This window comes from Mus caroli, unplaced genomic scaffold (genome assembly GCF_978045245.1).
Source record: "Mus caroli unplaced genomic scaffold, Mus_caroli_1 scaffold_15, whole genome shotgun sequence".
NCBI lineage: Eukaryota > Metazoa > Chordata > Mammalia > Rodentia > Muridae > Mus > Mus caroli.
In genome coordinates, this window is record NW_028227270.1 from 45,352,866 (window position 1) to 45,370,917 (window position 18,052).

At 38.9% G+C, this 18,052-nt stretch overlaps 1 protein-coding gene across 2 annotated transcripts in view; it reads right to left on the reverse strand.

Annotated features, from left to right (window-relative positions):
• Positions 1–1,605: 1,605 nt before the first annotated feature.
• Spata9 (spermatogenesis associated 9) overlaps positions 1,606–18,052 on the reverse strand; it is a 31,838-nt gene continuing 15,391 nt past the window's right edge. For both annotated transcript variants that reach the window (XM_021180746.2, XM_021180747.2), the window contains exons 4-5: positions 7,365–7,460; positions 1,606–1,985 (exon numbers count right to left, since the gene is read on the reverse strand). In XM_021180746.2, the coding sequence (XP_021036405.1) occupies positions 1,710–1,985; positions 7,365–7,460 (372 nt within the window). In that variant the 3' untranslated portion in view covers positions 1,606–1,709. The remainder of the gene's footprint in view (positions 1,986–7,364; positions 7,461–18,052) is intronic.

The window sequence follows — 18,052 nt, forward strand, 5'->3', positions numbered from 1 at the left end:
CAAAAACTAGGACCTTGGTTTATAGAGCCAAGTATAGCAGCATTTCTGTCAGGAGCCAGTGGCAGTAATGACTAATATGGACTGGATTTCCTGTTCTTAATCTGTGACTTTAAATTTGAAAAATGAAAGTGTTCACTTTGCCAGGTTCTGTGGTATAAGCCCTGTAGCTCTGGCTTCTCAGGGGGCTGAGGAAGAAGGATCATTTGACCCAGGAATTGAGAGTTAGGATGAAGATATATAGCCACGCTTCATGATTACAGCACAATTCACACTTTATTACATCCTGTCCTAACATACAGAAATCGTCTCATCAGAATTGCAAGTAACATTTTGTTTTTACAAATGTATGGTATCTATAAATGTCAAGTCCTTCATAATTTCCCAAGTCAGTTATAAAGTCATCAGCAGGGAGACTCAGCTCTACAGCCTGCAAAAAGAAATATATTCTTACTACCTCTGAGAAAGATGTGTAGCATTTTTTTTAAAGTTTTTTTGTCTGCCTGTATATATGTGCACCACACTCACCTGGTACCAGGAGAAGCCAGAAGAGAGTATTAGATCCCCAGTGACTGCAGTTACAGAGTTGTGAACTACCACGAGGATGCTAAGATCCAAATCTAGGTTCTCTGTAAGAACAGCAAGTGTTCATAACTGTTGGGCCATCTCTCCAGCCCCAAAATGCATAATGTTTTGTTACAAAAATTTCCTTTCCAGATGAACATTCAGAACACTTCTTAAGTAAAAATGTAAATGAAGTATGAGCACATCCACATTATAAACACAGTGTAAGTTCTAACACAACAAAATATGAATTCTCTTATTAAAGTAACTGTACAGTTAGGGCTGGGAAGATAGCTCAGTAGTTAAGAGATGTTCTGCTCTTCCAGAGGACTTGGTTCAATTGCCAGCATCCCTAGAGTTCTGACTCTCTGTTCTGGCCTGTGCAGGTACTTGCATATATACATATGAAAAGTAAAAATTAAAGAATACTGGATAGTGTTGGGGTTTGGCGACTGTATGTGCAATGGATCAGGGAAGTGCTTGCTGGTGGGAGTCTGATATGGTCTCTTGAGAGGCTCTGCCAGAGCCTGACAAATACAGAGGTGGATGCTCCCAGCCGACCATTGGACTGAGCGCAGGGTCTTCTATGGAGGAGTTAAAGAAGAGACTGAAGGAGCTGAGGGGGGTTGCAGCCCCTGGCAGGGGGAGCAACAGTGTCAAAGGGCCAGACCCCACCCCACCCCAGTTCCCAGGGACTGAATCACCAACCAAAGAGTACACATAGAGGGATCCATGGCTCCAGCAGCATAAGTGGCAGAGGATGACTTTGTTGGACATCAGTGGGAGAAGCGGGTTCAATGAGGGGTTCAATGCCAAAGTGTAGGGAACTGCCAGAATAAGAAGGCAGGAACTAGTGGGTGGGTGGGTGGGAGATATTTGAAATGTAAGTAAATATCCAAAAAGGGGAAAACAACAACAACAACAACAAAATACTGGATAGTCATATTGTACATCAAGATTCATTATATTTTCTATGCCATATAGAGAATACAATGATACAAGAGGATGATGTCATAGTTTTCCCTACCCTATCCCTTCTTAAAAGAACATTCAGCTTATATAAATTGATCCTCTGGTATGTCTGATGAAATTTACCTGTGGATAGATAACTATTGAGCACTCTAAAGTGGTATTTGTGTTTGTATTTCTCATTCATTCAATTCAGCCAATTGGTCAAACACGGAATGTAAAACCTGGATCTTGTTACTCTGCTTGTTGGCAGGAGGCTTGGGAAGATTGTCTGGCTTCTCTGGCAACGACCTGTAAGGTTTTGCTTTGATTTCACTTTCAGAAAACATGGGCTCTCGGAGCGCGGGCTCAGAGAAGGCTTTCCTAAAATTCTCGCTCTCTCTATTTTGCCTAATGGATTCTTCTTCTTGGAAAATCTTCTTTATCTTTGCCAGCACAGCATTAACACAGACTGCCTGTAGCAAAATCCAAAACAAAATAAAACAAAAATGTTGAAAAATGTTTCCTTTAAAGTTACTAACAACCACAGACAAAAAAAAAGTATCCTATCTAACATAGTCAATCTACATGTTCTAATTTAAAAAGCCTTTCCTTTGAGGAAACCCTGACTCATGGCAAGTGATAGATTGATTCCTTATTCTAAATATGGAAAGGTGCTTAAATAAAACATGCATAAAAATAACTTCAGAAGTGAGAAATGCAACAAGTTTTATTATTCAACTAATTCTGTATCACTACTGATGCCAAAGACAGAGACAAGGAGTGAAGGATAGCAACTATTCCATGAAGCTATACAGAACTAGTTTGCCTTGCAGAACTGCCTCAAGATGACATGAGGACAGTAAACACTCAGGGCTTCCTTCCTCTTCTTCCAATTTCAGAGAACCTTACTTTTCTCCTAGAACTTTTATTGTAACAGTACATTGCTTATGTGCCCTTATATGGAGCTATCACAATGACACTCCATACATGGATATTGCATTGCACCTTAATCTTGCCCTCTTTCCATCCTCACACCAGTCCCTTGCCCTTCCCTAGTAGTCTTTCCACTAGCTTATGTCTTTTAAAAATCATTCTAGTTTCCACACAATGAGATAAAACATACTATACTTTTCTTTGTCTTTTGTATTCTAAATGACCTCATGATCCATTATTTTAATTTTTCCCAAATGTTATAATTTCATTTCAAAGGTTTCCTTTGCATTGACATAGATGATCATGACATTTTTGTCTTAATTCTATTTAATACTATATTAAATGTATTGGTTTACAAATGTAGATCCATCTAGCATCCCTGAGATGAAGCTCACAGCTGTGGTGATGTTTTTAATATATATTTCAATTTGCAAGTATCTTATTAAGGATTTATTCACCTAATTAATTTCAAAGATAATCAAGTATTATCAAAGATTATATTGGCCTATAGTTTTCTCTTCCCTCCCTTTTCTTCCTTTCTCAGTTTTTTAGATTTGAAAACCTTGTATTAATGACTTAAAATATGTTTAGAAAAATAGTGTTTTGTGTGTTGATTAAAAGAATGTGTGTTTTGCTACTGTTGTATGGAATATTGTGTAGAATATTTAATAAATATTAAATCATTGACCCTTACTGTATTTCACTCTAATGTTTGTTGATATTTTTTGTCCCAATGGTCTGTGTGCTGGTGTGAGCAGGGATACTGAAGTCACCCACTAGGATTGACACAGTGGTATTGTAGTCTTAGCTCTCCCTGTATGCTGTGCAGTATTTGTTTAATAAGATTGAGTGATCCAACCTTTACTGTATATGAATTTATAACCATTACATTTCAATGGATTGTTTCTCTTATAGTTTGGATGTGAAATGTTCTCCACAGGCTCATGGGCTGAAGGCTCAGATAATGGACCTATTTTGGGAGGTGCTGGTAATTTTAGGTGATGGGTACTTCCTATAGTAAGTATTTAACTGGAGGCATATTCTAAGAGGTTCTACCTTGCCTTGTTCACATCTCCTCTCCCTGCATCTTCTCTGACATTAAATGATCAGCTTCTGCCACCTGCCTCCACTGCCATCCTTTGGCTCCAATGTGAAAGCTGTGGAGAAAACTAGCCTTCACTGAAAGATCTGACACCATGAGCCAAAAATCAACCTTTCCTTCTTTAAATTTGTTTCTTTCAGTTATTTGTTTCAGTGATGAAAAGCTGCCTAGTACAGTTCCTTTTGCTGATATATAGTGATCTTATTTTTTTTTTTTATCTTTTCTGAACATTTTGGCTTGATGTATGTTTTTTTATGTGAATATAGATTCTTTTGCTTGGCTTTTGATTTAATTTTATAGAATATAAATTTCTGGTATTTCATTTTTAGTTTTTGTATGACTTTGTTAGGGATGTGAGTTTCTTGCAGGCAGCATTTCTTGGATCTTGTTTTATAATCCAATAAATCACTTTGAAATTTTATGTGCGTATGTACACTTGTTATGTGTACATGTGGTATGTATATGTGTAGGCTTGTGCACATGTGCATAGAGTTGAGAATATTTTGGTTATCTTCCTCAATCACTATCTACCTTGTCTTTTGAGATGGCTTAGCTTACTGAACCTAGACTTAACAATTCACCTTTGCTGGCTTGCAGTAAACTCCAGAAATTCACTTGTCCCTCCTCACCTACCAACAACCAATGTTCAGGTTCTTTCTGTATGATATACCCAGCTTTTTTGTATATATAAGGGATCCAAACTTTTCATTTCTGTCAATTCTACTTGGTTCTAAATCCTTCTTGCACTAGGAACATATGGAAAGTTTTCTGCTGTTATTTCATTTATAATATGTTTCTCTTTGTCTTCTATAACTTGGCTTATTCGTCAGTGCTAGTTATTCATAAATGTATCCTTCTCACAATGTCACTCTTTTTAATCATTTATATTGTTCATAACTTATCTTTTGCTCAGTCTTTCATATCAGATACTATGCCTTCCAGTTGACCTTGCTTATTGGTGAGGCTTGAATGAATTTTCCTTTTTCTAGTTTGTTCCGTTCTTTTTCTGAGTTTCATCTTATTGCTTTTATTGGTTTGCTCATTTTATTCAGCTGTTAGTTTGTATTCTATTCAAACTCATCATTTTGAAAAGCAGTCTTTTGAATTCTTTGGCACTCATATGCTTCAGCATCTTTGGGTTCATTTATAAACTGTCAGAGGAGTGGTGCTGCCTTACTTTCTTCATAGTTCTTGTATTTCTACATTCAAATTTGTACATCTACTAGAATGGATATCTTTTCTACTTTATGCAAGGGTCTTCTTAATGAGAAGCCTCCTTCTAAGAGTTTTGTATGAACTATCACTCAAAGATGAAAGTAATCCCAGTAACAACAGGAAAACAAGCCTCTGGACATAGAAACACAAGAAGCAAATAAGAAACAAAACAGCAATACCACCACCAATAACAATAGAAAAGAAAGAGTCAGAAATAATAGAGAATAAACTAAGAGCAGTGAAACAGACATTTAAAAATCCAATTAAAAGAAAAACTAAAGAAAAAATAATGTAAGAAAATAAGAACACACTAAAAACTTCCTCCTAGCTGAGGTTCATGAATTGAGAAAGTTAACTTCTTTGTCCTCCATTCTGCCAACTGTGATTGGTGAGGAAGGAGGATAGTCGGACATATAGATAAGGCCTGTGGTCATTAAATTTCACCCAGGCAGAGCTATATCCTGGCTGAGCCTTGTTCTGCAATGCCTTGCATTTTCTACTTGGCTTGGTCAAGGATAGGCTTGCGGCAGAGCTGTATTCATAGCAAAGGCTTTCGGTATGCATGCTAAGAAGCCATCATGCCCCAGCGGTGGTAATGGGGCTGGATGGGCACTCCTCCTCTCCTGAAGTTTGGTTCTGCATGAACCCCAATAATCTTTGATAGGTGATTGCTCTCTTACTCCAGATGCCCCCTGTCTCTATCTCCCAGGGCACTGGCAAATGTCCAAGCCAAAGTGTATCTTTAGAGGTCCAACAGAGTGTGGGAAACAGAATGCTGCCCTCTGACTGGTGTCAGGATGGTGTGTGTTGGGGGAAGTGTTCTTCTACTGTCCCTTCTCTGAGCACTTCCAACCCAGTTCCTTCAACAAAGCACTTGCACTTCTCCTTCCCACAGAGGAAGGTGCCACTGACCACTGTGCCCTGCAGTTCGCAGTTTCCAGTGTCTCTGAATTTTGACCATTCTGTGTAGTCTGAAATCCAGAGTAGTTTAGTCTTTTTTTTTTTTTTTTAAATGTCTTTTCGAGACAGGGTTTCTCTGTGTAGCCCTGGCTGTCCTGGAACTCATTTTGTAGACCAGGCTGGCCTAGAACTCAGAAATCTGCCTGCCTTTGCTTCCCAAGTGCTGGGATTAAAGGCATGCACCACCACCCCCTGGCTAAGTAATTTAGTCTTTAAAGTGCCCTTCTCACAGCGAATCCTGGCTCCAAACTCTAAGAAAAGTGTGAACAATGAGTCCCCTTCAAAACAAATCAAAATACTGGACATGTAAGGCTTGCATGGACAATGGGTTTCTCCACTGATAAGACAGTCTGATGGTATCACTGTGATTGTCGGCACTCTGCCTTACTGGGTATTCTGGCATGGAGACATAAGCTCAGCCCTGTTGGGGCCAAAGTTGAACTTTCCAACTGTTTTGTGCTTTTCTCCGAGTTGCCTTGCTGTTTCTTTGTGTCTTTTAACCTTGATTCCTATAGCTTTTTTCTTTTTCTTTCCTCAGAATATAAATTGTTATACTGACTCTTCCTACTTGCATACTCATGCAAAGAATGTTTCTGTTCTACCATCTTATTACAGAAGGCATCAATGCAGTGCTTTGAAGGTAGATTCAGTTCTGGTTTTCTTGAAAGGATAACAGCAAAAGGTTGAGGCCTCCGGCTGCTCTCCTGCCTTCTGTCCCTCCTGCTCCTCACTGTTAAACACAGCAACACACATGCTCCCTTTGTTCCCTTCAGTTTTGATTCTGACTTCTCTACCTCTTGCTTGCTGGGATTACAGGCTTGCACAACCATGCCTGATTCATATATTCATATATCCACAGCTTGAAACCAAACCTAAGGCTTTTGTGCATACTAAGCAAGAACACTACTGAGCTGCATCATATTCCCAGCCCTCCCTGACCAGTCTAGAAGCAGCTAGTCAACTTATACACACACACACACACACACACACACACACACACACACACACACACAGAGAGAGAGAGAGAGAGAGAGAGAGAGAGAGAGAGAGAGAGAGAGAGAGAGAGAGAGAGAGAAACCAGCTGTTTGGATTTTAATTTGGATTGCATCAAATTTATAGGTTGTAGGAAAAAATTAGTACCAGAATATGTTGTAATATGATAAAAGTTTAAAAAATGTATAAGCCGGGCGTGGTGGCGCACGCCTTTAATCCCAGCACTCGGGAGGCAGAGGCAGGTGGATTTCTGAGTTCGAGGCCAGCCTGGTCTACGAAGTGAGTGCCAGGACAGCCAGGACTACACAGAGAAACCCTGTCTTGAAAAACCAAAAAAATAAATAAATAAATAAAAAATGTATAACAACTATGATGAAATCATAAAACTTGTTAAGAGAAATTTCAAAAGGTCAAAGTAAACATCGGATATCTCATGACCATATATTAGAAGATTATTAGAAGATTACCAGTTATAAAGACGTTTTTATGAAGGTCCAGTGATTCACAGTAAAACTGAATAGACAAAGTAGCTAGACATAGAGAATTTATAAACAACCCTACATACAAAGAAACAGTAAAGATCCTGATAAGTGCTGTCTTCAACAAGGCATGAAATGCATTTATTTCTACAATCTAGCAGTTAACTTACCAAATAAATTAGTGCTGCATAAGAAGCATACATTATGCTAGTTAAAGCAGTTTTTGCTGGAAAAGAAATGATTTCAAACAAAGAACCTCTTTTCACCTGCAAAAACAAAGAGAAAGTTCATTAAAATGTAAATTTCAAGGTTTCAATGTTCTATTTCACAATATTATTCTGAGAATTTAAAATTTTTTACCTGATGAAAGTTGGCTGTATTTTAGCTATTTGTGCTTTCCCACACTATGAAGATATATTAGTTCCTGTTTCTCCTCTTAACAAGACGCGTCCTTTTACTAATAAAAATGTGTGGCAAATCTACACAAATCTGAAGTCTCTATTTCTGAAACCGGAACTATTTCATTGTTTAGCTGTGAAGTGTGCTTGCTAGGAGGTGCTCCCTAAATATTAGAAACGTTCGTTGTCTTTTTCTAATACTCATGTAATCATTCTTTACTAAATTATTCACAACCTCAATTAAGCCAACAGCAATCAAAATACTAAGCATTTCCTGGAGATTAATGACCCGCTTGGAAATGTTAATCATGGGTCTGCTGCAGGCAGTCCTGACCTTAGATGATCATTAAGCTGCAGGCAAGTCTCTGCTCATACCCAGCCTGCTGCCCTGAAGGGTTTATGCTAATAATGAATTTGCCTCTCTGGTTTCTGGTAGCAGATGTTACCTTAAACATGTTGGTATAACATATTCAGTTTAAGGGGCTCATTCCTATGGGCCACTTCTGTTGCTTTGAACAGGCTATGAACTGAGGGCCTTCAAATAATTATTTCCTTCCCTCTAGCAGCGAAGTGGCAGTTAGCCATGCTCCTCTGAAGTAAAAGCCAAGCCACACAGCAGCTTCAGTGACTGTCCAATGACAGGGCTGAACTGATAAAGTCATAAAAATGCACAGTGGAGAGTGCACACATGCTAAGATCAGTGTGTGCATTGCCCTTAAAATGACTAATAATGCTGAGATTGGAGCTTCAGCTCAATGGGAGAGTGCTTGCCTGGTATACACCAGTTTTGAGTTATTCCCAGCATCACAAAAAAAAAAAAAAAAAAAAAGGCAAAATTATCCACACATAGGAGCATGTGTTCCAGCTATTTGAGGGCTGAGGCAGGAGGATTTCTTCAGCATAGCAATTTGATGTCAGCCTAAGCAGTATAGGAAGAGCTCATTTTGCAAAGTTTATTGACTTCCTCTCCCCTCTCCTAAAAAAAAAAAAAGCCAAAATAATTACTGATAGCGGAAAGGTTAGCAAATAAATCTAACCAATAATATATTCTGAAACCTTTACAAACATGCTTCTGAAGTATATAACATTTTACTGAATAAACACTTCATTCTGTTACAGGTGTCATGCTGCTTGCTTTGTAAGCTGATGTGGCAGTACAGGCTGATTGTCATAGCTACTCAGACCAGCCAGGAAGGAACAGAACAACCCTAGCTCAAATAAAACATCAAGAAAGCCACATTTATGCTTTATAAACACTCAGTTTTATCCTTAAAACCACCTCCTAAAGGTGGCATTTTGTTTTTTCCATTCCACCGAGAGCCAGGGGAAAGGAGACAGCATAGCTGCTAAAAGTAAAGTTAGGCTCCAGCAAGAAATCACATCCCAGGGCTAACCTCTAATCAGACCAGTGGGCTCTGCTGCTGGAAGGCTCTGCTCATCCGAGTGGAAAGTGGGAGATGGAGTTAGCATTGTTTATGTCAAGGGTTTGCTAGGAAGACAAGAACATGCTTACAGGATTCAGTGGAACGCCTGTACACAGTATAATTAATAATTACTAATATTATTAATTATAATATTTAATAAGTAAGTGACATGACAGGCATGGCATATAAGAAAGAATGAGGTTGAAGCTATAGGCCTAGCAAATGGGGTAAACACTAAAGAAAAGCGAGCCACACTAATCTCTACTGGGGAGTCAAGCAAGTGGACTCCTTCCTTCCAGGCAAGAGCAGTGCTGAAGGAGGGATGAGATTTTCAGGACGTGACTACCATAAATAGTGTTCAATTTATGAAAATCCATTGAGTTATACATTCAGTGGTTTGCCTACTTTTTGATTATATAACTCTGTATGTTTTGATTTAGAATTTAAGAATTCTATCCATCTTTTATGTATGAAAATACAACTAGCTTTTTAGAGGAAAATATTGACAGAAATACACCAAATTAGAATAGCTTTTGTTTGAATAGTACAACTTTGCATCATTTTTTTAATAGAACACTTCTTGTATGCCAGCTTTTCTTTTAATAGTGTTGCTTTTATTGTTTTAATCTCTATGAAATCTGTGAGGTAGGAACCCAGGTTCAGAACGATTAGCTGCTTCGGTACTGTCCCGGTTAGGTTGGAAAAGCACAGGGTATTTATTGTGCTGGTGAAATGTCTAAACTATAAGTGTACTCAGTATACTGAATGTTTCATTTTGGCTGACTGCTACCACTTCTGAACAAAACCGGCCAGTAGTATTTCCTTGGCTCTTAGTAAGGGATTTATGGAATGCCGGAACAAATAATAGGCCAAGAGGCCTCTCGGCTAAAAGAAAGGGAGTGTAACGTGAACTGTTCTCTTCTTTCCTTTCTCAGGAAAGAAAGGAAACACCCAGATAGAGGAATCAGTGTATTCTTACTGCTTACAATTAATGCTTTCTACTTCTGTAATAAATCATCCTTATAGGAAATAAATTTTCTCCAATTTTGGCTACTCTCTCCACAAGTCGAAGTGGAAAATGTGTTAGAGTCCATGACTAAGGAGTCTTTGGGAAACGAATCAAAGGCTGTATTTTCTTTTTTCCCAGAAACATGAGAATGGCTGCATGCTTTTGAACCTGACTGTTTGGCTACAGGACATAAGCACGCAGGTAAAGAGCAGGAAAAATAAAAGCAGATATACTCCACCAAGATACCTTTTTGTAGAGGAAAGACTCATTTGCGTGCATGGGGGAAGGTCTATGTGGAGTCAGTAAAAAAGTCTCAAATAATTAAAGAGGTATCTATGTAAGAAATCATACTTGGTTCCACAACGCACTTCCCCCAGATGCATTCTCTCATCAAAAGGTAATTAAAATGATTAGTTTCGAAATGTATTGTGTTGATGATGCCTGTTACACCTGTGAGTAATTAATGTTGTATATTGCCTAAGGATTACTAGTTTCAGTATCTTATTGCTTTCAAATTCTTTAACATTTCCATAAGAAATATATTTCCTCCAAAATTTATGTGGCTACCAGCAAAAAGCATTTTCCAGTTTTGTGGCTAACATGCTTTGGTGGTTTGAATAAGGTTGGCTCCATAGACTCATATATTTGCATACTTAGCCATCAGGGAGTGGTCCTCTTTGAGAAGGAATAGAAGCTGTGGCCTTATTGGAGGAAGTGTGTCCCTGGGATGAGCTTGGAGGTATCAAGAGTGCATACCAGGCTCTTTCTCTCTCTTGGTCTGAAGATCAGGATGTAGCTCTCAGCTACTTCTCTAGCACCACACCTGCTAGCTGCCATGCTCCCCAACATGACAATAGCCTAAGCCCCTGAAACTGTAAGCAAGTACCCAATGAAGTGCTTTCCTTTATAAGACCAAATCCTTGATCATGATGTCACTTCACAGCAATAGATCACTGATGAAGAAACATGCACTGCATGTTTTTTACATGGTAAACCACCTTGCTTCATTTCTGCCTCTTAGCAGGAACAATATATAGAAAAAATAATAAACAGGAGATGGAAAAAAAATAATAGTCTTTATTTACATCTTGGTCTGTCTGAAATATTTTATCTTAAATTTGTTTTACTAATATCATTTATATATTTTAAAAAGTATAGTATCTATGTCATGTCAATATTTTTAGCTTGTTTACATTAATATGCACAGTACATAATTTTGAGACAAGGAACATTTTCCATCTTTAAACTCCATTCACATATTTGACTGTCCCATAAAGAAGCACCTGTCTTCATTTTATTTTCATTAATAGTGACATAAATTACAAGAAAGCCTTGTTTGAGCAGCTGAGAAAATAAAGATTTAATTATGCATAACCGACAAGGTAAAGAATTACCAGGTCTGACTTCTTTCATGTTGTTCAGAATCACCTTGCTGAGGGATAGGAGAAGAGTCAGGGACAGCTCTCACTGGGTGACGAACAAACAACTATAAGACATGCTGATGCTGTGAACAGGCAGGCCCAGGAAGATGGGGCTTCATACAAGTTAGCAAGAGCTACACGGCCATGCCTTTGCATAACTCACCACAGTTCTAAGTATTAGACTCCTAGCAGTACACAGTACAGAAAGCTTTGGTTAGCATCTTGTCGAACATTATTCCTGAGAAAGCTTTTATTCAAATGGTCCAGCAGAGGTCAGATGCCCTGACTTTTTGACCAACTAGGAGTAGTACATGTTTGAGAATTTCTCTTTTGGGGAAAATGTCCTCTTTCTTCGGGTCTGAATCATACCTCCTAGGTTAGTGTTGGGGTAGGCCCATGAAGAACCCACAGAAGTCCTGGTATTTATACTTTAAACTCTTAACTGGCGTGCATGTGAAGGATGCAGGGAAGGTGGTGGTGAGGGAGGGGGGAGGGTTGTTTTTAGAAAGCTCACCGCAACCTGCAAAAAGGCATGAGTTCAGTTGCCTTGAATAAAATATCTTGGAAGTATAGATCTTCAGGTTCACTCAGGTTTTTCCCCCATTTTACCTTGTGCCTCCCCCCTCCATGATGACAATACAAACAGTCATCTTATCTCAACCCAAAAAGAGCTCTTAATTCTGGGACCCACATTGACTGGCCTTCCAAAATCAACAGCTATGTCTGGAGCTGACGTGTCTTGGCTCAAGCCAGCATCTAAGCTGATTATCTAGGTCACTGCAGCAAGAGCAGCTGCAGGCTTTGCTCAGCCAGGCAGCTTACAGGCTGGGTGGACACACCACTCTAAAGTACTGGTGCTAGGGATGTTGGAAACCTCCAGAGAATTCTCCACTCAGAGTTTTCCATTTCTGAGGCTTAACATCATTAGCTACTCTCCTATCACTGCATTCTTAGCTCTGCAGAACCTGGAAGAACTAGAGAAGAAACATGACCCAGCATCCATCTCTCTGTAGAGTCAGATGCAAAGGAAATTTCTAACAAGATATCAATGGAGAGGCCAAACCCTAACTTCTGTACTCAACTCATGAGTGGCCATTGCAATTCTTTAAATAATGAGTGTGCATTGAGTCTTTGGGCAGCTCATGTATGTATTTTAAAGGCTAAGAAATACTCACATGCTCCATATCCATTCAAAGGACCCAAGAGTCTGTCTTAGGGGCTCTGGGCCAGTATCCTCTCTCTCATCTTAAGGAAACTGTTACTGTAAGTTTAATCTTAGCTCTCCCTGTACTGCAACAAATGGCTCAAACATCACTCTAGTTATTGTCAATGCCCTAATGAAAATGCTTCTCTATTTCCATGTTTTACAGGGAAATAATCTGCTTCATTGGTATTTCATATTAATAAAAGAATTTAGGTAGAACTAATTTAATTGTTCCAGGTTAAAAAAAATGCTTCTTTCTATCATTTACCACTCTCAGATCAGAGACCCAACAGGGAGGGCACTTGAAGACAATCTTTAGACCATGAAACATAGCTTCAAACCAGTAATAGGCCATCTACTTTTCCCACAGCCATTTTTACGTAAAGTGGTATCCTCCAGGTGGTCACACAACTTATTCCTTTGAACATTAATTCCAGCTATCACTGCCTTGAAATTCCCCACCATAAAGCTTCACCTGGAAGCAGCTGGGAAAATTGACTGTTGGTTGTTAAGAATGAACATAACTTCTGCATGCTATGACTAAGAGGTATCCAGTGTGTTGAGACACACTCAGCACACTAGCACCGTGGAGACACTCTGTCCACAGAGCAATCCCTCCCATGCTTCACATCTCATGCATCCCTTCATCGTGCTTTTGACTCTCTGGCCTAATGTTCACATTCATGCTTCTATATATGCCTTCACTAATCTTCAAGTTCTGAAATTGCATGCCTCTTCTGGATCTTTCCACAGTCTACTTTATGCCCTTTGGTCATGGCACTTGCTACATTCAACTGACAGTATCTACATATGTCCCTATTATCCCCATGAGGCAAAGATGAAGTACCTCTGAATGCCTGGTACCTAAACTAGTCATTTCATATGTCAGGTTTCAATAAATATTTGCTTAATTAATTGAAAGGTTAACTTATACTTGACTTACTTCCCAAAAGAAATGTAGGAATTTTATATTAAATTGTAAAAGAACATGGTAAATAGGGCTGAGAGAAAGATGGGTCCAGTAACATGTCAGGCTGAGGTAGTGTGGAAACATTCACACAAAACCACTGAGAAATTCCATTTAAAATTAAAACCCCATTTCTTTAGGTGCTTCTCAGCCATTTGAGATTCCTCAGTTGTGAATTCTCAGTTTAGTTCTATATCCCATTTTTTTGATTGGGTTGTTTGGTTTTTTTTTGGTTATTAACTTCTATTAGCCCTCTATCAGATGTGGGGTTAGGGAAGATTTTTTTCACAATCTGTAGGTTGCTGATTTGTCTTTTTGACTATGTCCTTTGCCTTACAGTAGCTTTCCAGTTTCATGAGGTCCCGTTTATCAATTCTTGATCTTACAGCATGAGCCATTAGAGTTCTGTTTAGGAAATTTCCCTCTGTGCCACTGAGTTCAAGGCACTTTCTCTTCTATTAGATTCAGTGTATCTGGTTTTATGTTGAGGTCCTTGATCCACTTGGACTTGAACTTTGTACAAGGTGACAAATATGGGTCTATTTTCATTCTTCTACATACAGACAACAAGTTAGAGAAACACCATTTATTGAAGATGCTTTCTTTTTTCCATTGTATATTTTTGGTGTCTTTGTCAAAGATCAAGTGACTGTAAGTGTGTGGTTTTATTTCTGGGTCTTCAATTCTATTCCATTGATCAACATGTCTGTCTCTGTAAGCACCTAAAGAAATGTTCAAAGTCCTTAGTGATCAGAGAAATGCAAATCAAAATGAACCTGCGATTTCACCTTACATCAATCAGAATGGCTAAGATCAAAACCTCAGGTGACAGGACATGTTGGAGAGAATATGGAGAAAAGGGAACACTCCTCCATTGCTGGTGGGATTGCAAACTGGTACAACCACCCTGAAAAATCAACCTGGAGGTTCCTCAGAAAATTGGAAATAGATCTACCTTAAGACCCAGGTATACAACTCTTGGCAATATACTCAAAAGATGCCCCACCATGCCACAGGGGCATGTGTTCCACTATGTTCATAGTGGTCTTATTTGTGATAACCAGAAGCTGGAAACAACCTAGATGTCCCACGACAGAAGAATGGATACAGAAAATGTGGTTCATTTACACAATGGAATGTTACTCAGCTATTAAGAATGAGGACATCCCTATTTTTGCAGGCAAATGAATGGAACTAGAAAATATCATCCTGAGTGAGGTAACTCAGACCCAAAAGGACATGCATGAATTACAGGGATAAAAATGGAGAGGAGCCTGAGGAAAAGAAGGTCCAGGGACAGACCCAAAGTGGGATCCAGCTCACAGGTCCAGGTCCCAAGGCCTGACATTATTACTGAGGCTATGGAGAGCTCACAAAAAGGGATCTATCATGACTGCTCTCTAAATGACCCAACAAGCAGCTGAAAGAGTCAGATGCAGATATTTGCATCCAACCAATGGACAGAAGCAGCTGACCCCTGTTGGTGAACTAGGAAAGGCTGAAAGAAGCTGAGGAGAAAGGCAATCCTGCAGGAGGACCAGCAGTCTCAATTAATCTGGACCCCCGAGATCTCTCAAACACTGGACCACCAAACAAACAGCATACACCAACTGATATGAGGCCCCCAACACATATACAGTAGAAGACTTCTGGGTCTGTGTTCATTCAGAGATGATACACCTAATCCTCAAGAGCCTGGAGCCCCCAGGGAGTTTAGAGGTCAGGTGGGGTGGGAGTGGGGGCATTCTCGTGGAGACAGTCTGGGGTGGGGAGGAGGTGGAGCAGTCGGAGAGTAGATCGGGGTAGGGGACAGAGAATGGAATATGGAATGTAAAAAACAAATTAAAAATAAAATAAAATTTAAAAAATGTAAAACCCCAAAACTTCATGTAAGGCCAAGTCTATAAAAAAGAAAGATAAATTCCTGTGCCAAGAACAAAGAAGAAATAGCCAGAGTAGCTTGTGAGCTTGTATCTTGGGCACTCTGGGTCCTTACTGGACCACCAGATGAATTTTAATACCCAGCAGCATTTGAGGCATGGATGTGCCACATGGTGGATGGAAGAATTTGCTGAGCTGCAGTTTCAGGGAGATTGAGACTCAAACTGTAAACAGCACAACAGGAGTGGGGAAGCTGCTCCTGCCTGGTACTGGCATTTTCTCTTTGGGATAATACCTTAGAGTGCTGTCTGAGATTCTCAGGATGGTGCAGAAAATCCTGGACTGGAAATGCTTTAAGTCTAGTCCCAGGTTGTCCAAATGTCCCTAGGGCACTAGCAAAATTCCTCCAGGAGAACTCTGCCACCAAGTGCAGAAGGTTTTACTAATATGAACTCAGCTGGGAAAATTCCAGTTATATAATCATAAAACATAAAGAAAGTCACTCCTAATATTTCAAAGAATAATTATTTGAAAGATAACACACACACACACACACACACACACACACCAAATATGTTCAGGATTCTTGGAAAATTTTAAAGGTAGAAAGCTCTCTAAGACTTGAAAGGGGATGAAAACCAAAACCAAAAACAGAATCCTCAGAGAAAGAACCCACAATTCTTTTCAAAGTCCTTAATGTGGGGCAAAAAGGAGACAGTACATTCAATAACATGTTTGCCATACAAGCATGAAGACTTGGGTTTAAAAATGTAAGGCTTGGTGGTAACACACTTGTAATCCCAGTGCTGGAAACTGAGAGAGGAGGATACTGGCCTCTCTGCAGGCTTAGTGACAGACTCTGCCTCAAACAATTCAGTGGAGAAAAATTGAGGAAGATTCTTGATGTCAACCTTTGGCCTCTATACATAAACTACCTTTACATGCATACATACATACATATATACATACACACACAATAGAAAATAATATGTTTTAAGTTTAAGATACACTGACTAGGTAGAAGGACATACATACATACATACATACTCACACAATAGAAAATAATATGTTTTAAGTTTAAGATACACTGACTAGGTAGAAGGACATTTTGGACATAGCTATTTACTCAAGTTGATCTAAATAAAAGAAAAAGCCAAGCACCATGGTGCACACCTTTAAATCCAGAATTTGGGAGGCTGAGGCAGGCGGATCTCTGTGAGACTGAGGGCATCCTGGTCTACAGAGCAAGCCCCAGGCCAGCCAGAGCTGCATACTGAGACCCTGTATGGAAAGACTTTATTCTGTGGGGGTGCACAAAAATAATGCTGTGTAGAGTAAATCGAGAGAGCTCAGTGAGGAGGCGCTTGCTGACATGCGTGTGGTCTTGGTTTCTATTCTCAATGCTACTCTTAAGGAAAAAATACAATAAAATTAAAATATATTTAATAGGCATGTCAGGAAAAGAGTTTATAGAAACTGACAAAGACATAATATTTGAACAAGTTGTTGCTGAGGCTTTTCAAGAATTGAATTAGTTATTATCAGATGGAAAACTCAGAATTTTCTCAAGAAAGCTCACGCCAGTACAGTTTGAGTTAGTTAGAGTTGAAAATTCCTCTTGGAGATATACACAGACAAAGTCTCACACGTATGGACAGGGAAGACATCTATAAGCATGTTCACCAATGTACTGTTTGTAAAAGAAAGGAATTGGAAATTAAATTGTTCATACTCCCAGTAACAAACTCTAGATTATCTCTCCTTGTCTTGGAAGACCAAAGAGAAGCTAAAATAAACTCTAGCTACATTTATTAATAATGTTAGACAAAACCAAGAATTTTCAAGATAAGTAACAGCATAATGTAATCTATGTGAATGTTAAGCATACACAATAATACTATATAAATAAATATATCCAAATGTTCTAAAAAATAAAATTACATTTTCATTTCACCTTTATGGTAATCAGCTCTGTGAGAAGGAAAAAGGGCTAGGATATGTTTCTTTTTATAATGGGCCATTCTGAGGGACAATGATCATGCATTAGGTCTTGGTTATAGTTACGTGGGACTTCTGATAAACCATTTTTGTGTTTTTAAGTATTTCACTGGTAAAATTTGTATAACGCTACATCATTAGATGGCCCCCAAAAGGAAAAATGTTATATGTTATAAATTGGTGTCAAAGAAGACAACGACCCCACATTATTTCTGGTTCATTCACTCAGCCTCAAAACAAGCTTCTAGAGTGAGCTAATATAGACAAGCTATACATGTATCTCAGACTCCTCTTGTCAGTCAAATACATTGTGGTTTTTAGGTTTTAGTGGGTAAAAAAGAACACACAGTTTAGCTTGAATGCAAAGACAGTATTTTCTGCCACTAAATTTCTATGACTACAGAGAGATTATTTTCTACAGATCTCTTATCTTCCTATACAAACTGTCTTCTGAGCAAGGGATATGTTTGAATATCAAGTAGCTTTAAAAGCTACAGCAAATGCATTTCTGTGGAGAGATCTATAGATGAACCCCCCTAGATATGTCAGAGGACAC